The sequence below is a fragment of the Amblyomma americanum genome, chromosome 7, assembly GCF_052857255.1.
Source record: "Amblyomma americanum isolate KBUSLIRL-KWMA chromosome 7, ASM5285725v1, whole genome shotgun sequence".
In the NCBI taxonomy this organism is placed as follows: Eukaryota; Metazoa; Arthropoda; class Arachnida; order Ixodida; family Ixodidae; genus Amblyomma; species Amblyomma americanum.
Window position 1 is genome coordinate 67,041,348 of NC_135503.1, and position 21,368 is coordinate 67,062,715.

General features: G+C 45.6%; 1 protein-coding gene across 1 annotated transcript; it reads right to left on the bottom strand.

Moving 5' to 3' along the window:
* Window positions 1-282: 282 nt before the first annotated feature.
* LOC144097762 (uncharacterized) lies at window positions 283-20,231 on the bottom strand. The gene is made up of 2 exons (XM_077630399.1): window positions 19,332-20,231; window positions 283-360 (listed from the first exon to the last, which is right to left on the bottom strand). Exons 1-2 carry the CDS (start codon window positions 20,229-20,231, stop codon window positions 283-285), a joined length of 978 nt encoding a protein of 325 aa, XP_077486525.1.
* Window positions 20,232-21,368: the final 1,137 nt, after the last annotated feature.

A 21,368-nucleotide genomic window follows, 5' to 3' on the forward strand; every position in this document is an offset into this window, starting at 1 on the left:
CTGTGTTGACGTAACATTATTACGTGACCGAGGTAGCCCTTCTCTCACATAGGTTGCTTTTCTAGGGATATCTGCTGGATTTTTCACTCACGTCCAACGACGGCGACCCCGACTCTGCTGACCACGCCGTCTTTTCTGCGACACCGAACACACTTAATGCTGTCGCATTATAATTAATTGTAAATGAAGGAAATTGGGTTTACAGGAGGATAATTTTTATGGTGCGTTTAAAATCGGCGCTGCTGGTACGGAACGCGGAACCAGGAGGCCAAGACATTCCGGTCAGCTGCTGTCTTGGCAATCAAACAATGCAGTGGCGTAGTGGTACTTGCACGAGGAGTGCAAGCAGCTAAAGTGGAACTGGGATGAAGGGAAGAGAGATGAGGTGGTTTTAAATCTCTGGGGGATAAATGACAAATTTTGCGAAAGGGGCTCAGTCTGCAGATTTTGCGGCGTATCTCAAGGTCAGGTAACTTAGCTTTAGGTTTTATGACAGTGACTATTGAACGATAAAAATAGTTTGAGCAGATCAATCTAACTACGTGATTTCCGATTGGTATAAGGTTTTTAATCCAATAAGAAATATGAGGGTCTAATGGTGCGCATGCATATTTCAGGTTTGGACGAATTAGCGTTATGCAGGCGAGAGAAGGCAAGACGAAGCGAATGGCGAATAATGTCTTACTTGAGACACGACACCGTTTGCTTCTTTATTGTCGGACACAACTCAAGAACGAAGCCGCAGATGCTCCTCAAATGAAACTCCAAGACAATGGAGTGGAGTGTTTCTCATCTAGGACGCGTCAGTGTTTACGAAGAAAATCCGACTGAAGTACCGGTGCTGGAGACCTTTGCGAGCCTCTTCGACTACCCTTTCGTTGTCCATAATTTCACAGTGCTATGGGATCTATTGGAATTTTATGCAGGGTTCTGTGACGCTCCCGAAGTGATGGAGATATTCATTGTCAAGGGACACACTAGCTGGTGGTTAGTTTCCTTTATCATGCTTGAGATGTTCTATATTGCTGGTTTGGAGTCCGTGAATGTCAACAATCGTCCTGCTATCCAGTGCAAGATATATATGACAGCTTCTTCGATGCTGTGCAGATCTGTCGACGTGGAAGACATCGTCCACTGAAGGCAACAGGATAGCATTCGCCTCGTAGAGGAAACAGAAACCCCAGAATGAAATCTCCTAAGAACATGAGCCGTCGGCGAAGGTTTCGGTTCCTTGCGAGTACTGTTCAACTATGCATCTTAAAGCGGTTTTAGTAGCGCAGCCTGGGGCTGCGCGTCAGTCGGTATTCGTACGCTGTGCCTTAGTTTACTAGATTAGTATATTTATGAACTACTACACATTATGTTTGTTTTCGAACTACACATACTATTGAAGACCGCTATGAATGACTGCATTTTGAATCGTCTCATCAAAATAACCATTTGCGTGATAACTGAATACCTAAGAGATGTGTATATACAACCTGATTAGACACCGGACTCGTACCACCTTGTTATCGCCATTTCGGCCTTGTCTTCCCTTTAGTATATGCTTGTGTATGAGTGCTGTTGTGATGTGTTTTGTGTGGTTAGGCTGGTCTGACGTTGCAGCCTGGTTGCTTTGTAAAGAATTCTTGTGTATAAATGATTTCACCTGAGTAAAAATACCATGCCTAAAATAAGAAGCTACGGCTTTGAACGAGTTTTCTAAGGTACTGGGAAACGAACGTACTTCGCGCCGGAGGTGATCCGAATCCCGCAGGGCCCTAGTATCGTCATTTATTTTTATGCTGGCTGCCATTCGAACGAAAAGATCTGAAATATATCGGAGAGGTTTGGCCTCATGTTCCGCCTCGGATTTCCCCGCTGTTTTTGAAAGAAGTTCGCCTGAATTTGCCGGGAATAATATCAGGAAACATATTATGGTTGAACAGGAGCATGCTCACGTCCAAGCCATGTTGGCGGCGCTCTCTAACAATCAAAGAGTGAGAATATTTTCACATTAAAGTCCAAATGGTATATACTCTTGAACATAAGCCTTTTGTCGGCCAGACGGCTGGGCGGGTGGGCCTGTACCTAACTGTTGCGTCATCTGACTGAGCTTTGGTCCAATCAGACGCTGCATCAACGTAGCAATGGCTGCTTTCAACCCACCTGGCTGCAACTGCACAGGAGATAGACCCCAAACACTGAAATGAGGGAAGTATCGAGGAATAAGCAACATGTAAAAATCACCATGAAAGTGAAAGAATGGATGGTTATGAAAGACCAGACGACATGTAGAAAGAGATGCAAACAAGAAAATGTTCGAAATATACATCGCTTCCCAACGTGGCGAAGTGACAGCCACCAGTGATCTCGCGAACATGGATGGATTGCGCGCCTAAGCACCCACACCACGATCTAAGTCTTAAGGCTGAGGCAGGACAGGGCAACACTCCCATCGGCCTTCAGGTAAACGCTGGAGTTTCCTGTTACGACATACGACGATGACAACGCCGTTTAAACAGAATGAGATCCCGAATCCACTGCTTCAAAAGAAAAGCAGTTTACACGACACAAAGTGCTTACAAAGGCAGCCCATGCAGTGCAGCCCATTCAGACTACAGTACAGAAAACAGTGCATAGCGAATTCAAAATATCAAAGGGGGAGATGAAGAGAGCGAAAGAAGGTATTTCTCAGCAGCCTTTCGTGGATGAAAGAAACACCCTTAAAATCATGTTCGCTCAAGTAGATAATCTAAACGGGCGTTCAAATACGACCGTCAGCGCGTTTTCCGAGCGATTCACACGGAGCATGGTGTCTGAGCATGTACTCCTCCTCATTGCTCAATCGAGCAGAAATAAAATAAGGCGTGGGCTTAGCAGCCCACTTTGATGAAGCAGTGCTTCCGAAAATAGCCATTCGAAAAAACATTTTATGAGCTCTGAAAACAGCCTAGAAAAGCCTTCGAAAGGGAGAAACGTGATGCGCGGAGAAAATATGCTGCAGTTGGAATTTCCTTCAATGCACGCTGTAATTAGCTTTCGCGCTTGCATGCGTATCATCCACTGAGAGTGCACACAACAAAGGCACAAAATAAGCAAGCAATACACGAGTTTTTAACGTGGTTTAGATAGCTGCCATTGAGAGACTAGAAGTAGATTCGAATTAAGGATAATTTCTTGGGCACAATGTGCCTGTCATATTGGACGCCGACCGTTAAACTACATGCTGTGATCCAGTGTGTCATGCAGCCGCCTGAGTATAAGGCATTATTCTATGCCATGTAGGCCTCACTCAGCAAATATAAGAAAAATGGGCCATAAATTTAGCACTTTTCGGCGATAAAGAAAACTGATCCACGTAGTTTTAGAGACCGTATTTAGAGTACTCGGTTTTAGAGTTTTGAAAATTTTCATTGCGCATTGTATGAGGCTTGATTCGAATGTACTGTGCGCACATTTTTTAAAAGTTTCTGCTTCCTACTTTGTGTCCTTGCGGCTTGTTTTCCTATGGTTTCATGGGACCATCGACACGTGAGTTGCTTTCTTTCTCTCTTCCTTTCTTCCTTTCTTTTTCTTTCTTTCTTTCTTCTTTTTTTTGCTTCTTTCGGTCTTTTTTATTCCTTTCTTTCTTTCTTCTCTTTCCTACATTCTTTTCTCGAGCAGGCAAGCCCTTTGTATTGGCATATCTAAGCTCATTTCTATGTTCATTTCTTTTATTGTTTGTGTTTCTTTGTGCCGCGATATAAAACTGTCGTGAACGTTTAGGATTCTGTTCCGAGTATTTGCTGTTTTGTATTACTTTTACTCTCTTTACTGACAATAGAAAACGAATGATCATCGTTTGATCTGTAGGACGCTGTTCTCTTCCCTGTACAGATTGTGTAGGGTCCCGAACCTCGTGAGGTACAAGAAAACATCTTCACCGGAATGCTGCAGTGTCTGGTGCAGGCTACGACCACGCTTCCATTCAAGAAAAAAGAGGGAAATATTTCATGCATGAAAAATGGGCCTGTAAACTGGAGATTATGCATCATTTAAGGAGGCGGTTGGGAAAAACCTCACGACCAAAGAATAGAGTTATGAAATCAAAAATAGATAAGTTGTTTCCGCTCGCTTCTGTGCACTTTTCTTAATCATGCAGCGCGGACCCGAAGTCCCGGCTGGTTTCTTGTCGTGCGAATAAAACTTGCGCATATGACGACCGCCTGGCATCCAGTATGCATATATCTAACAGAACACGAAAGAAGTGGTCCCTGCTGGCTGTGCAAGCAGAGGCCGTAACAATGGCGATAGACCATGCATGCAATTCAGCACGGCTGCTATGGCGACTCCTTCATATTTCATGAGAGCGGGCTGGCTGTCCAAGAAACGCACGAGCGCAGTGGACATACAGACAGCTGTTCCCTGAACTGAAATAAAGCAGGGTGTCGCCAGATACGGGGTATAGAGGAAACACACTATTCGTAGCATGAGTGCTGCGTTGCATGAAGTCTGGTGAATATCTCAGCGCTGTACAAATAGGGAATGAATAGGGGAATGCGAGAAAAACTTTGGCGGTAAGTTCTGGCCCCATGTAGCTGGTGGGAACTTGGGGAATATAGAAGGGAGGGAGTAAGTTGGGAGGAGCGTTGTGCTTTCTTCCACGGCCGGTGATGGGTTGGGCCCTGAATTATTCTGGGCCGTCGCGTGCGAGGACCAAGTGAAGCTCGACTATTGGACGAAAATAGTGGTGAATAATTAAAAAAAATGTCACAACCGTAGCCCAGCCACAGATTTGGGAATAGCTCGTCGAATCATGCCACGTCTAAGTGCATTCTGTGTCGTACGAAGTACAGAAAATGTAGGACATTCTTTCCTATCTGTCGCATATAAATATGCTGATTTTATGAGAGCGTAGAAATTACTGAGACAGGCGTCTACTATACTACGGTTCCACGTGAAAAAAGAAAAAAAAGTGGCTGGCGGTTTAGCATTGCTAAGCACAAAATTTTGTGCAGAAGCACTGTTCTTTGCATGTGGACACCACCGCCACGTACCGGAAAGCGCGATTCAGGTGTCCGCTGACCCAGGGAGCCAGTTGTGCGTGTCTTCAACTTACCTTGTCTAGGTCTTTGAGGTGCCACAATCGATCGCATACGTGGCACGGATAGTCGAAAGAAAGCGGCAATAGCCAACCGCGCTTACCTAGCGTTTGTTCAGTTGCGCGTTGAAACGTTGCTGGTATATATACTGTTCATGTAGTAACTCTTGTCTTGCCCGTTTTCGATTTCACTGTTCCTCAAGGCTAACGGCTCCCTGATCCAGTGTTTCGGCCACTGACGCGACCTGACGATTCCGCCGCTGATTAGCAAAGTCATCATTGCGTTTAGCCATGTGTTTGTTTGTTTTTGCCTCATAAGCAATGGCACATACCCACGGTGGGAGATTGGCCAGGATTTGGTGCAGATCCAAACAAGAAATAACTCATCCAGGTTTATCTCAAGCGGCCCATAAATAAAAAGAAATCTGTGAGAAAAAAAATTACGAAATTTGAGAGATCTTGAGGAAATACGAATGAAAATCAAGGAAACAAAGCGGTGTTGATTGAATAACTAAACGTAAAGAAATTATTGGACAGAAAATAATTTTGAGAGAAAAGTAGAGGCATCGAGAAGTTAACACAATAATTTTCCGGTTTCAATAATATACTTGTGAAGAAGCTGACACACTTGCCTAATGGCATGCCCTTTGACGGTTGCATCGAAGTAGAGGAGGACGGGAAGAGCAAACGGCAGCCCTAATTGAGCGAGATGATTTTCCAAAAACTGCATTCTCTGCCGTGAAAACAGCCGGCAGTAGAGGATTAAATGATCTATCGTTTCAACGTCCCCGCATGACGCACATAGAATCGACGGCGTGAACCCAGAACGCAATGAGTATAGATTAAGGCGAGGAATCCTGCAGCGCAACAGCGTCATGGAAACCTCACATTGTGTTGATGCGCAAGAACGTATGTTCCATGGGAAATTTAAATGTTCGAAATCCGCTGTAGCAAGGATGGGCTCATAGCTCGCTGGGCATCAAGGCGCTGTAGTTGGTGCTACTCCTCCTGCGATATGTCAGACGGACCCGGCTCGCTTGCCATTAAGGCGTGCTTCGAGGAGTCGTCGGCACGTCTGGCGGCGTAATCACAGCTCAGGTTCAGATGTGATCGAGGTTAAGCTGTTCCTTTTTTTTTGTTCGCAGCGCAGATGGAAGGTGATGAAGACGGCATTGTACAATGCGCAGCGCGAGAGCGGTCAAGCTTCACACAAACCCGATGAGCCGGTTGCACCCCGTGAAGTAGTTTTCGCATCAAAAAGTACCCTGAGGCCAAAGTACTTCGTCTAAATTCTCCAGCGTAGTCCGTTTCTACGCAGGTGCTCGTGAGAAAAAGAAACAAAGAAATGGCGAACAAGAGGCACATGAAAAGATTGCTATACGTCGTCTTGGGAGGAACGTTGGCGCTATAGGCGAAAAGCAACATGGTTGCTTTACGTTTTGCTCGTAATCTATTTTCTCTCGCGTCATTTACAGTGACCACAGCGTAGTGACCCATCGCGTGACAATATTATGGCCAGGAGGAGACAGTCTGAGAGTGTATCAAGGAACAGTACAGATGTTAGTCAAGTTGGGCACGAGTTATTCAATGTAGCCGAAATGAAAAGAATGAAGAAACGAAAATAATCAAAAGAACACACGGTATAATTCAAAGGCGCGCCAGAAATGGTGCGTGAAAAGAATTAAGTCGGCTGTGAGACTTGTTGACTACAAGTACTGAAGCAACAGCTACCTGATTTCTGCCCGCAGATGTCTTTCTGAGCTAAGGGACCAGAAAATGGTTTCCTTTCATGCGCCCTTCTCGGCAGCTGGTAGGCCCGCCATTTCAGTTACGGTCGAATGATTACTGCTATATTTATCAGTTCCATACAGTACAGGGCAAATCAGAAGGGCCATTTTTGCAATTACCTCTGCATGAGCCAGACCGGTATAGTTTGCACCAGTAATTCCTCACACCATTGCACCTGCTGAGCCACCAACACCATTGAATGCGTTTCCAGTCACATGAAGTCCACACCGTTACCTTCAGATTTATTGATATGTATGTCCGTTCTTCACATCCCATGGCACACCGAAGCCAATATACGCCTTTTGTCTGCCGCGACGATACCATCAACGCTTACTTGTTCTCAGATCTGCGCTGCTGCCTCTCAGGTATTATTTTACTTATCGCTGCAGGCGCCATCACCAGCTGCGCCTAAGGATCAGTAAGCATTGCGCTCGAGGCATTCCAAAGAAATCCTGGAATTGAATTCTGAGCCATTCTGAACGACAGTGCTCCTCTTTTTTCCTAAATTTTATTCTTTGTTTTCAGTTCTCTTCAATCGTAAGTACTCCTTTTTTTTTCTTGCCCTTCATGCATTCACACTCCAGCTTCTTCCCACTTTGAGCATTCAGAGCACACAAATGGGAATGCCGAAATCAAGTCTCTGTAACAACGTTATCTATGCTGGCATGTATACCCACCCTTTTTTTTCTTCTCGAAAATAAAAAAAATGAACAAAGGAATAAGAAGACATAAAAGGCTGATTTAAAATCAATTTACCGGCTTGCCGAGGTACGGGTATGCCTTTTCATTCTCCTTTGAAGTCGGCTTTGTCTATTCAGCCTCCATGCAGGTACATACGGGAAAGGAAGCCGCCACTGAGAGCTCTCCTTGGTCTGAAAATGATCCCTTTAGTGCACGACACCTCATGGTCAATACCATATACGAAAGCAGAGTTCGTGGCAAAACGTGCATACTCGAGCCGCGGATTCCACAGAATAGGGTTTTGACCAAAATAGGAAACCTAATTTGTCGCGAGCAAGCTCATAGATGTATGTTCAACTAGTCATATCATGCTGACGTGAAGTCCTTTTTACAGGGGGAAAAAAGAGTAAGAGATGAAAACGGCAATGCTAACCATACGCGCGGTTTTGCCGCCATCAAGTGTGTTCTCTTCTGTGAGTGTACATGCTAGGCGTACACGTACAGCAGCGCCTAAGCCCGTGGAGTGAAAAACAAAAAAAAAGCCAGCGTACTCTTGGACAAGTAGGAGCCCACCCTTGAGGTCGTTTTGTTCTTTTCTTTATATAAAGTTGTTCCTCCTCCTCCTCTAAAAAGCATATTCTTCTTTCTCCTTCTGAGCCGGCTCTGGGCCTAATGTTGAAAAAACTTCGCTCACGTGACGCATAGATGACGCCTTAAAGAGCCATCAGACCGGATTGATGGCTAGTTCCCGTTGCATATTGATGGGCTGTCAGCGTAATTAAAAATTTATACTCGCTTGTTTCGCCTTTTTTTCATTTCATTAATATTTTAGGCACAGGGGCTATTTGCATACGCTTTCAGTGTACGTTCAGTCTGTGCATACTCTTTCAGTGTACGCAGTAGAAATATATACTAGCTCCTCATTATATCCAGGACTGCGTAGTACGGTAGATTGCCTCCAATACTGACGTATTTCGATTGTCTTTTTTTTTCCAACGCAACACGTGATTAGAACAAATTGCCTTCTGACACTGCTTGCATTATGTCCGATGACATTTTCTTTTTGAAGTTATAACGAATATTTAGGTTTTGTGGTGTGTGAGATTTTGACTTGTTTTCATGGCTGACACTGCTTATGTCATGTTTTCTTTTGTACATACCTTCCCTGTAATGCCGCTTGGCGCTGGGGGTAAATAAGTAAATAAAAATAAAGGCGTAAAAGAGAATAGGCTCTCCTCTCGCGTACTCCCTTTTATAAAATGGTGGGTGCTTACTCCGTTTCGTGTTAAGAGTGTACCGTGTGCGCGAGCTGGAAAAATTGGTTTCTCCTCCCCATGATGAAGAAATGCGAAGAGAAGCATGCGATGCCCCAAGGTTATGTGGGATTGCGTGACACCCAGGCGTAAACGGGCGGGCCCTGCTCTGTAGAGTCGGAAGAGAGAGCTGCATGCAGTCCGCATTTCTGTCGCTTAGCCTTCGATCTTTTTTTTCCCTCGCATTACTAGGTTTTCCCGCATTTCCCTATTCCCTCGGGCAGTGTTATTCTGGCCGGCGGTCCCGCAAAATAACTGGAAAGCAATTACTAACGCCGACGCAGGAGCGATAAACTTAGCCTGCGGCCCACTGTGCGCAGCTTCGGAGCTGGCACCACCGCAGAAGAAGCGGATAAAGATTACAGCAAGAATCTAATGCGAATCTAATGAGATTAGTAAGGAACTTAGGCTTAATTTGTTTACGAATATTGGTTGAAGCAAATATAGAAAAAAAACGATCCATTCTTGCACAGGTCTCTGCCGGACGGAGTGGCAAGCACTCCCAAAAGGTCGTTTGTGGTTAAATGTTGACAGCTTTCATTAGCGGTGTTCTGCGAGTACTAATGATAATAATGACAAATGATCCTAGTTTTTCCCCAAACGTGGCATCCCGGCTCAAGGTGCGCTAGCCCTGAAAGAAGATGGTCAGGGCGAGCAGGATGGGGGAAGAGGGAGGGGGGGGGGGGGGGGGGGCGGCGGAAGACGGTGGTACGAATAGTGCCGTGCTAACAAAAGGACAGCCCTCACTGTTCAAAAGGGCTAGCATGCCCTTGTATCGCCTTTTGGTCCGGACGGTCGATCGCAGTGGCATGACGTCAAAATGACTCTTGCTGGTTTCAGTGGAAGAAGGAAGAAGAGCCATGACTGCTTTCACGAAGTGTACACGCTGGATGTTTAGCACTTAATCACCCCCTTTACACACACAGTCCTTTCCCGGGGTAACTCTGGCACGCACATATTGCGGCATTCTAAACGTTCATCGGGTTTGAGTTGCACCTTTTACGCTCACATTTTAACGCATTGGCGTTAAATGCGCAGTTACCCAGAAAATCTGGCGTCGGCGTTGTTAGCGAAATATAAGAGGGCGCATGGTGGCCCAGGTAGCCACCTACCGGAGAAGCAACTTAGATGGGCGACCTAGATCACGTGATCTCGGTGGCCTAAGTGGGATTGTAATCAAACTAACCACCGGGGCAGGCGGTTTCTTAAATTCATGATTGATCGCAAGAGATTGCTCGTGAAGAGCCACTTGGGTCGCACAAGCCCCACCAGTGGCAGCGGCCGCCATTGCAGGGCAGTGGCGCATCCTTTACCGCTGAACCACTGCGGGAGGAGATTTGTGGCGACTCCCAGGTAGCTATGTAAAGTTGAGAATGGCCAATTCCGCATATATAGGCATTACTCATTAAACCTGTCCCATTATATCCTTAAGGAGGAATTAAGGGTAAACTAAAGTTGACCTGCATTGACAGATCGCCGAGAAATAGGCTGCTTTCACTGAAAATTATGATTTTATAAGCCCTAGAAGCCAAAAAAAAGAAAGAAATACATGGAGGATTCGTCACCCCCACCTGTCGCATATATTAAGGAGCCTAAATTAAATTTTGAATGAAAAAGGTATGAAGAAGACGACGCAAATTAACCGAAGAATAAAGAAGAGGAAGAAGAAGCATTCGGTGAGGTGGAGGGAGATGATTGGTGGAGAAGCATTCGGTGAGGTGGAGAGAGATGATTGGTGGAGAAGAGAAGAAGACGACGACAAGGCATACGTGGACTAACACCGAGGCTATAAAAGGGCGAGTGAGAGCGAGGCACAGGGGGGAACAGCAGAGAAGGGGAGGCTCCGGCGGGTCAGGGACACATCGGCTGGAAGAGAGCGACGCCGGCTACTGCTCCGGTGAGCTCGCGCTCTACGGCAACGCATCGTGGACTTCCTGCCGTGTCTGAGCCCGTTCCAGGGAGTCAACGGAGGACGCTACCACCTGCTACGGCCAGGGGTGTCTCCAGCGCTGTTGCCACCCATCCGGGTGGTGCCCCCACGCCAATGACACCGGCATCACCTCCACGGGCGCTGGGACCGGGAGTTTGTACGACGCAGCCAGCGACGCCAGCCCAAGGGCGTCGAACGCCGCCAGCAACGCCAGCCCAAGCACGCCGAACGCCGCCTCGACGCTGGCTACGGGATCCATACAACGCCGCAGCCGCACCGAACCAACCGCGAGCACAAACGCCGACCACGAATAGTAGAACGTTAGTAGTAGACGCTGGTAGCAGTGTGCCCGGGTCGTGTGTATTTATAGCCTTTGTGTGTTGTGTTAGTTTTGTTAGTTTTGTGTTCTAGTCTGTGTGTCACGTAGGGTGTATTAAATGTACGTTTGTGTGGGTACACCCGTCGCCTAGTCCATTCTTTCAGTCCGAATGTTCTCCGGAGAGATGCGTGACACCACCACTTCTCACAAGCAAACTTAGTCGTCATCAAGAGAGTTGTTGTGCTCGAATCCGTGAGATTACGCTACACCCCATACACTCACAAACTATAATCACGGAGCCCTTCTTGATGTCGAAGTAGCGAGAGCAAGTTTGAACGCAGTAGAGGTGAAAAAATTGCCATTTATAAATCCTAATTTTTTTCAGCAATAATACTTCTTTCGCTGCAAGGCCTACGTTGCAATACCTATAGTCAGAGCCAGAGAGTCATTTTTTTTTACCAAGAAAAAAGAAGTACGGAGTTGTACTCAGGTTTATTTACGTAGATTCAGCACAGCTTTACCGTATACCGCGACTGCTAGCAGCCGCCAGCATAGCAGCCGCCAACGACAGAGACGTAGATACGTGTGGGATGTGGGAATTCTTTGCTTCGGGATCGCACATATCTGAAATGAAACGCTCGAAGATAATTTTTTTTCTGAACTGCCAATCCGCGATTTACAAAGAAAAAACAAATAATCTAAGTTCCCTAACGCGTAACCAAATTTAGTCAACGGCAATATGGTTCGAGGACCTTGTCATTAAGCACTTCTTAATACCAGCCGCTCGAGTTGAAATGCTGGCGAAAGAACAGCAAGCTTAGCAGTTCCTCGACCCACCCTTCTGAAATATCTTTTTGCATCATGTTCGTGGAAACAATGAAGTACGTGGGCGAACAGGTCTTCTAACGCACCGACAGCATCACTGATATGGTTAAATACGCGAGAGCAAATATTCAGTTCAATATTCAACACATAGTTTCGGACTTTGAAGGCTCACCGCAGTTCTGTTGCTGGCCTCCATTTGCTTTCCTTATTGAAGGAAATTTACGCACTTAATACTTAAAAAACGCTTTTATGCTGGCGGAATGAGAAATAAAGCATTTGAGAATAAAGCCGTAATACCAACTTATACTTCCCCTGCAAAGAAAGAGAATGCATACGAGCCCCGAAGGATTGCTGAGTGCGTGTAATGAGAACGTAGGAATGCGAGCACCGTGAAGAGAGATGTCCTCCAACGCTACATGGGCTACGAAGAGGGCGAATCATCGAAAGGGGTAATCAAATAAGCGAGTCACATTAGCACGGACACGGTCGGCTCCGTTGAACCTATCTCATTTGTCCAGCCGTCGTCATAGCTACAAGGGTCGACGTACGAGAACAGTAATTGGCGTTGCATTCTGACGCTGGCGTCGAAGAACCTTTCAGGCTCTTCTCGTAAGCGCAGACGGGTGTGTATACGTTTTCATGCGTTGTGTTTCCTATCGGTCCCACGCTTACGTGATTACATGGATTGTGCGCTTTAACCTGCGTATAGTGCATCCCACGCCCCTTGTTACATAACGAAGTAATGTGGGAAAACATGTTGGCGTTCATTCGACACAAATGTCCCCGACATTTATTCACGAGTTGACGAGTTACCTCTTGAAGCAGACGTGGCTGCAGACGAAACTGGCTACAAGCTCGCCGCCTCACATCGGTTTTACGTAACACACGAAGCATGCGCCGCCGTATACGGCGTCTTTACCTCCTCACGCTGCAGACACGTGCACCCTGCAGACGCTGCTCGACAGTGCAAGTAATGGGTTTACGTAAAGCAGAATTAGAAAGCGATAAGTACGCGGTTACATTAGACTCATGGTTGACATTGGCAGAGCGCTGTGTAACTGCAAATAAATTGTATAACTATTGTTAGTTTGTTTTTAGGGTGGATTTATGGACATCTTTTGGAGGGAACGAATATGTACCGTGGGAGGGGTATGTATTGGACAGTTCATGCCCAAAAATTCTGGACAAGTGCCATTTTTAAATGAGAAGGTGTTTATGAACGCAATTTTTTAACATGTAAGAGCGCACAATAACTATCAATATATCAGCGTTTTCCACCACGGGAGGCTTGTAGTTTACGGCTATTTATTGTCAAAAACAGACCCCATTTGTTTATAAGACACTCTTAACTACTCAACGCATATGAAGGGCAACCATTAAAATTAAGATTTTTCTATGCATTGGAAGAATAGACTATTTGTATCTATTAGTTTATAGCAGTGACTTACAATATTTCGCAGTTGCCTCAATTACCGTCAAAAACGGGCCTCAATTACTGTCAAAAACGGACCCCTTTGGTTTTCTATGCCAGTCTTAACTACTCTCTTCGCGCGCAGGACAAACTTAAAATCAAGGTTTTGCTCCTTATCAGAAGATTAGATTATTTCCACTGATATGTTCTCAACAGTATCTTACAATATTCCACAGTTGCCACAAAATTAACTGATGTCAAAGAAAGGTGGTCTTGTTAGTTCTTGAACTTAGTTCGTCAAAAAAAAAAAATGGACCGCAGCCGTGGCCAAGTGGTTGAGCATCCACCTCGCATGCGGGAGGTGCGGGGTTCGATCCGCAGTGCCGCCGAGTACCCACCGGTGATACAATGGGTACAAGATTTCCCCTGGCCTGGCTAGTAAACGGTGAAATGCTTGGAAAATGGGTCCTTGACCCCACCTTGAGTAATCGAAAAATACCTTGTGCCATGGCGCTCTTTGGCCATAGATGCCCTTGCGCCATAAAAATCCATAATCACCAGTTCGTCAAAAATATAGAGTTCAATGTTGCTTCCTCATGAAAAACTTTTCGATCGGGGGCGATAGAAGTTTTCCGTCCTCTTCTCCTCTTTAATCCAACCGTACTGGTGTTAAATGAAAATTGCAAGGCACACAGGCCCACAGAAAGTTTTCTATCTTTGACGTTTTGATTGCTGCGTCACTAATACTCATGCTTTATCCTTTCCGGTGCGAAGCTGTACAAATGTAAGCGCAAACGAGTGGCACTTGAAAAGTCACGAGAAAGGTTTCTTCTTCGCCATTCTTCTTCGTTCATGTTGCTTCAATACGTATAAATTGTAGATTTTCTTGAGAGAAGAAAGAAAAGTGTACCTGGAGCCGTATTCTATAAGCCGTCCATTTTCTATTGTTCATTTCGCGCCAATTTGGCTTTCAAGCGTCCGTGGAAAGCGACTAGGCCATTGGGTAGAAGGCAGCCGGACCTCACCACTGGCTGGCATCGACTGCAATATACAGCCACTGGTGAGGTGCATCGCAGCGCTCTGTGAACAGCAGGCGAACGGACCTACCCTTTGTCTGCTATTGGCTGCGATATGCAGCCAATGGTGAGGTCCTGTCACGGACCACCCAATGGCCAAGCCGCTTTCCACAGACGCTTTATTGCGGCGGTCAAATCTCAGTGACCAATGAGGGAGGATCATACGGCCGCAAAGTGGCCATTTTAAAATGAACAGCTTATGGAACACGGCCTTAGGACGAGCGACCGAAAAGATGAAAAGACATGCCACATTCACCGAATATTAATTGACGATTTCTGGCTCCATGCGTGCTTCTTGTGGCATAGCTGTCCAAGCACACTAAACATTAATATGCCTGTATGAGAGTAAAAAAGCGAGTAAGCTTCCCTCTAGCGCACTATTTTTTAAAGAGGGAGTGAGAGCACAAGAGGGCAGCTTACTCTATTTTTACTCCCTTTTGTTAGAGTGTAGCTTTTGCCGCAGTAGCATTGCCGAGAGGAGAGGAAAAACGTAGGAGGTAAAAATGTGTTGTGTTGGGTTTTATGGCACATAGGCGGCTAAGGCCATCATGCGCCAAACGAAGGTGTAGAAAATTGTCTTGTACCGAATTTTATATGACAGAAATGAAGCGGTGGCGTAAAGGACCTAAAATGTTATTTCACACCATCTAGTGAAGGTAAAAGCAGAATTTTCCGAAATGGTCCATGGTAAAAGCTTTAAAAAAGGTCAGGTAACCTCAGCGGCCATCCTTTGCAGAGGAAGGATGTCGAGGCCCCCAACCAATGAAATACACACCTCAGCATTCTTCTCAAGAATGAGAAAGTGGCTGAGGTGTATCCCATAAAAGTGAGGCATTCACAGTTCATTTAGACAATCAACCTCTCGTAAAAAGTTAAAAACATCAGAAATGTCAACAATTGCATTATCACTCAGGATTAGTGCTGGGTGAAATAGAATGCCTTGATTATAAAATTGATTAAAATACTTCTTTCTTAGCTTTTCTAGGTATGAGCATGTAAATAACATATAACTTAGTGTGAGCTCGTCCGCGCATCTTTCACAAACGGGCTTGGCTTCTTTTGTAAGTAGTTGTGTGTCAAGTGTGTGTGTCCTATACGAAGGCGACATAAGATAACTTCAGTGAAACGTTCCTGGTGTGTGCATGACTTCCATTCCCCCAAGGTGGGCTTTATGAAGTGTAATTTGTTGTTCAGTTCATTATCCCACTCTTTCTGCCATTTGTTCTTTAATTTGTTATGTATGAAATTCATGCAGTCTTTAAAGGGTATGCTCACACTTTTTTTTTCAACTTTTTGAGCTTTTACTGCTGCTGAGTCTGCTCTCTCATTACCCTCTATGCCGACGTGGCTCGGGACCCACCAGAACCTTATCATATGTCCTTGTGTTGTGACTTTTTCTGTGCTGTGTATGATGTGGCCTACTAAGCGTTCAACTGCATTTCATGACTGCAGAGCTGTGAGTAGGCTGAGGGAATCTGTGTATATTATACTCTTTTCGATGTTCTCATGTACTATTTTGTCCACAGCCATACACACTGCGTAACATTCGGCAGTAAAGATTGATACATAACTAGGCAATCTTACTATTTTTTCTCATTTCCCTTATACTACGGCACTTCCAACGTGCATCGCTGTTTTAGAGCTATCTATGTAAACCTCCATGTAGCTTGAATATTTCTCTTTCAAAGTCAAGTATTCTTGTAGTAGATGTTCATGTGGTGTTTGTTTTTTACGAAACTGTGTTAGCGTGAAGTCGCAAGCAGCGGGAAGACAGTACCATGGTGGCAATGGGTCGTGCCTCGGGGCAATTTTTGGTAGAGCATCTAGTATTCCGAGTTCATGACATGCATCTTCAAAGCGTAGTAACAGAGGTTTGATCGATTGTGGATTATTACTGAACAGTCTTCTAGGCGTTCACTTGGTAACTATGGGGTAACAAAGGTGCTTTGGTAAGGATCTTATTTTTAGTACATATGCACAGGTAAGTATTGCTCTTCTGTTTGCAAGAGATGGTTCATTTGTTTCTACATATAGACTATTTATGGGGGATGTTCTGTATGCACCAGTTGATATACGAAGACCCAGGTTATGTACGGGATTCAGTTTTTTGAGGTATGATGGTCTTGCAGACCCATTAACAATGCATCCATAGTCCAAAGTGGACCGTACTACGGAGCGGTAGATCTGTAAAAGGCATAACCTGTCGGACCCCCATTGTTTCCGTGAGAGTACCTTCAGTATATTTAGAGATCGAGAAGCTTTCTTTTTGAGGGTGTTTATGTGGGGTAAGAATGTGAGCTTTCGGTCAAACGTTATGCCTAGGAATTTATGCTCTTGTTTTACTTGTAGAACACTTCCATTCAAGTGCAGGGTGGGATAAATCTGCATGCCTCTTTTCAATAAGAAAAGGACAGCAACTGTTTTTTGTGGAGAGAACTTAAATCCATTTTGGTCTGCCCAAGTCGCTAGTTTGTTCATTGTAAGTTGTACCTGTGTTTCGCATGTTGATAAGCTGGAAGATGTGCACGAAATTTGAAGGTCGTCAACATATACGGAATACATGATGGTCTTCGGAATTATTCGCGGTATTGAGTTCATTTTTACAATAAAGACTGTGGTACTTAGAATACACCCCTGCGGTACGCCGTTTTCTTGGATGAATTTTTTCGAAATCGTGCAGCCTAGACGTACGCGAAAGGTACGGTCAGAAAGAAAGTCTTTTAGGCAGTTCAGCATCCTGCCACGGATACCTAGATTCGCGAGGTCACGAAGAATCCCATACCTCCAGGAGGTATCATAAGCTTTTTCCAAGTAAAAAAAATACTGCTAGACAGTGCTGCTTGTGTATGAATGCTTCACGGACTGTGCTTTCAAAACGGACGAGATGGTTATTTGTACAGCATGCTTTTTTAAAACCACTTTGGTGGATATCAAGAACTTTTCGCGATTCAAGGATGAACATTAACCTAATATTTAGCACACTTTCAAAACTTTTAGCAAGACAACTCGTAAGTGCTATTGGCCTGTAGCTACCGGCCGAAGTTGGCGGTTTTCCAGATTTCAGGAATGGAACAACCACGGCGTTTTTCCACGCGTCTGGCATTTTTCCGGACTGCCATATTTTATTGAAGAATTTTAGAAGAGCTTCCACAGCATCTTCGGATAGGTGAGCAAGCATTTCATAATGGATTTCATCTGGTCCTGGTGCTGTCTGTTTGCCCGCCGAAAGCACTGTACGTATTTCTTGTAGTGTAATTAATTTATTGTAACGTTCATTTGCGCTGCCACTTGTCGGCCGTCGTTGTTTTTCAATTGTGGTCTTGTGCTTCAAAAATGATTGGGTGTAGTGTGAGGAGCTAGAAACTGTGGCGAAGTGTTCCCCTAGGTTGTCGGCCTGTTTGCTAATGCTTGTTTGTGTATCCGGAGCTGTTAGGAAAGGAATTGTGAAAGGAGTAAAGCTGCCATTAAGTTTGCGGACTTGCTCCCACATTTGTTTCGATGTAACTGAACTATATATGGACGACACATAGTTTTCCCATGAAGTTTTCTCAGCATTGCGACGTATGTATCGTGCTTTTGCTCTCGCCTTTTTAAAATTTATGAGGTTGTCGTGTGTGGGGTATCTTCGGAAAGTTCCCCAGGCTTTGTTTTGTTTCTTTTTTGCTTCTCTGCACTCTTGTGTGTACCAGAGCTCATTATTTTGCCGTACAAATCCTGACGATTGAGGAATGGCTAGACGTGCAGCCGCAATGATACATGTTCTAAAATTTTCATTTAGTTCGTCAACGCTAAGATTATCAGAAAAAATTTTCTCCAGACAGGCCTTTTCTTGAAATAGTGGCCAGTCCGCTAGTTGCATCTTCCAAAGGCGTGGTTTTGTTGGGATTATTGGTGGTGGTGTAGCACAGTTAATTACTACTGGAAAGTGATCGCTTCCGTACGGGTTATCAAGAATATCCCACTTAAAATCGGTAAAAACGGATGGAAAGCTAAAAGACAAGTCTATGCAACTCATTTTACCTGAGGATGAAGAGCAATATGTAGGTTTGCCTGTATTGAGCAAGCAGACGTTGTTGCACAGAATAAAATCTTCTAAAATCCGACCTCTAGTGTCTGCCTGTTCACTCCCCCGAAACGAGGAGTGCGCGTTAAAATCCCCGACTACCAGATATGGCTCTGGTAGCTGCCTAAAAAGCTCCTCTAGACCTTGTAGTGTAACAGTGAGATGTGGTGGAAGGTATATAGAGCATACGGTAATAGTTTTAAAGCTTAGGACGGTGACTGCAACAGCTTCATAGTTCGTCAGGAGCTTTAATTCATGGGTTGCGACGCCGCTCTGAACTACAACAGAAACGCCTCCAGAGAGCCTATTTGCTTGCTCACGGTCACAGCGAAAGACTTTATACTTTTTAAAAATATTTTTATGAGAAGGTCCCAAGTTGGTCTCCTGCAGAATAGTGCTTCAGGAGATAGAGAGTTCAGGATATCTGTTGCGTCACTATAGTTATTTAGAATTCCACGGCAGTTCCAGTGGATAAGGAACGCCACGATGATTTTGGGGGAGATTGCATTGAGACCTTAGGTCCCTCCTTGCTGAGGGCCCGTTATTAAGGTTTTTTTTTCTTTTTTGCGATCAAGGGAGCCCCGCCGCCGTTGCGGCCGAGGCGAGCTCTGAGTTGTATCCATCGCCTCAGTGGAGGCGCTGGAGATCCGTGGGGAAACCACGGGCAGGGGGGTGGTGGACTTCTCCCGAATGGGGGAATCTTTGCGGGCTGCCGACTTGGAGGCCGACGGCCCCGTTTGTGGGGGTGGCATAGCAGCTCTCGCTGCATCTGCCAGGGGCGCGGATGGCCCTGCCTCAACCTCGCTTGGTGTGAGCTGGGCAGGTGCCGAAGGCCGCTGTGGTGTGCCGCGCCCACTCACCACATCGGCAAAGTTGGTATGTGCGTTCAAAGAAAATGTGCTCCGAGTCATTGCGTAACGCTGTCTTGCCTCTTTAAATGTAACATTCTCTTTGGTCTTGATGATAATAATTTCCTTTTCTTTTTTCCATGCAGGACACGATCTCGAATAGGCGGCGTGATCGCCTTCGCAGTTTGCACAGCGTGGTGAAGCATCGGAGTCTTCGAATTTATGGTCATTGGAGGCACATTTGGCACATGTATCGCGGCCGCGACAGCTTTGGGAGCCGTGGCCAAACCTTTGGCATTTGAAGCAGCGTCTGGGGTTAGGGATATATGGTCGGACGGATATTTTTGCGTACCCTACCTGGATGGATTCTGGCAGGGTGCAGGAAGCAAAGGTCAGTACCATGTGTTTCTTTGGAATTTCTTTGTTTTCTTTGCATATTTTTATTCTGTATACATTGGTTACATTTTGCTCGGACAGTCCTTCCAGCATTTCCTCTTCTGTGAGGTTCAAAAAGTCGTTATCGGAGATGACACCACGTACAGTGTTTAGCGATCTATGGGGTGTTACAGACACAGAGATGTCACCGAAAGTTTCAATGTCTGCCAGTTTTGAAATTTGAATTATGTCAACAAGTTCTAGCAGGAGGTCTCCACTAGCTAATTTTGTTACTTTGTACTTCGGACCTAACGAATCTGTGAGAACTTTTGAAACTATGAATAGGGATATTAGTCTAGCTGGATTTTCCTTTCGTTCCCTGTGCACAATATGGTACTTTGGGAAAGTTGCCTTCTTTTTGTTGAAAAATTGTGAGGTCACATCGGTCCGCCCTCTTTTCAGAGGACGATCATTTGAAAGAAAGGAGGTAGCCGTAAAAAATGGTGTTCTTAGGCCATGGTGCCAGCCACCCACCATGGAGCCCAACAAGGGGACAGGACAGGAACTTAAAAACAAGCCCTGCCCACGCCAGCTGTACACCACTGCCATAACCAAATCCGACACAACTCAGGGTGGTTGGCCACACAAGTTTAACCCTCGCCGCCTATGAAAAGTGAAAAAAAAACCGAGAAGGGAGGAGGAGATAGGAAAGTTCTAAGAAAGATGATAGGAAAGTGGAAGACCGAGGGGAGGACAGGAAAAGGCGACTGCCGATTTCCCCCGGTCGGGTCAGGCCGGAGGTGCCGTCTACAAGAAGCTGGAGCCAAAGTGGTGTGTTGCCTCCGCCGAGGGGCCTTAAAGGTCCAAACGCTCAGCATCGGCTCAACCACCAGGATCCCCTTTTCCACGGACACGACGATGCCACGCACGGCGAAGCGCGGGTGCTCGGGTCCGTGGTTATGCACGGTTCACCATCCACGGTTCATCATGTCCCTGCGGATGCTCGGGAACCCGCGGTTCGCCACTCACCGACGCCTGCAAGCTGCAGACGCCCCCCTGCGGGGGTAAGAGGTAAAAATCTTCATAGGAAAATACGAGAGATGATTAAAGGCTTTTATGCCCGTTGCTTCTCTAAATGAGCGGCGCAATTAAGGCTGCCCGTGATGGGCGGTAAGAGAAAGCGGAATTTAGGCGCCAGGCATACGAAATGACGACTGCTTCTCTTGAAATGACTGCAAAGGTGATATAACTGTTGAATATTAGACACAGATTGCTTGCAGCGCACTGTGCCGATTCGTAATGTGTGTTTTTACGATACGTGTAGCGAAAATATTTTATGCTCGCCCAAGTCAGAAAGCACAAATGTTTCAGTGTACCCTCTGAATTGAAAATGCAGGAAATACCTCAATCATATCCTCGAGAAGTCAGGCTACGCAAAGGACGTCATTGCTTTTTTGTATTATTTATTTTCTAATTGCGAGGACAACGAGTCCGTTAGAGGTGGAGTGTTGTCAAAATTTTCACTCTACATATTTTCGCCTAAAGGTAATAGACATGACTGCAGGCTACGGATCTGGTTTTCTTTTTCCGTTGCAATGAGCTCGTCATGCCCGCTACCGGCAGCGAAGACGAAGCAGATGGGCCTCAACCCGCGCATGCGCGGACGGGTGCGGA

Excerpts from the sequence above, each read along its gene's own strand:
- LOC144097762 (XM_077630399.1), bottom strand. The coding sequence starts at position 20,231 with ATGGTGGGTGGCTGGCACCATGGCCTAAGAACACCATTTTTTACGGCT. Across the intron at positions 361-19,331 it reads ATACCAACTTTGCCGATGTG|TTCCACTTTAGCTGCTTGCA; the intron begins GTGAGTGGGCGC and ends CCTTCATCCCAG.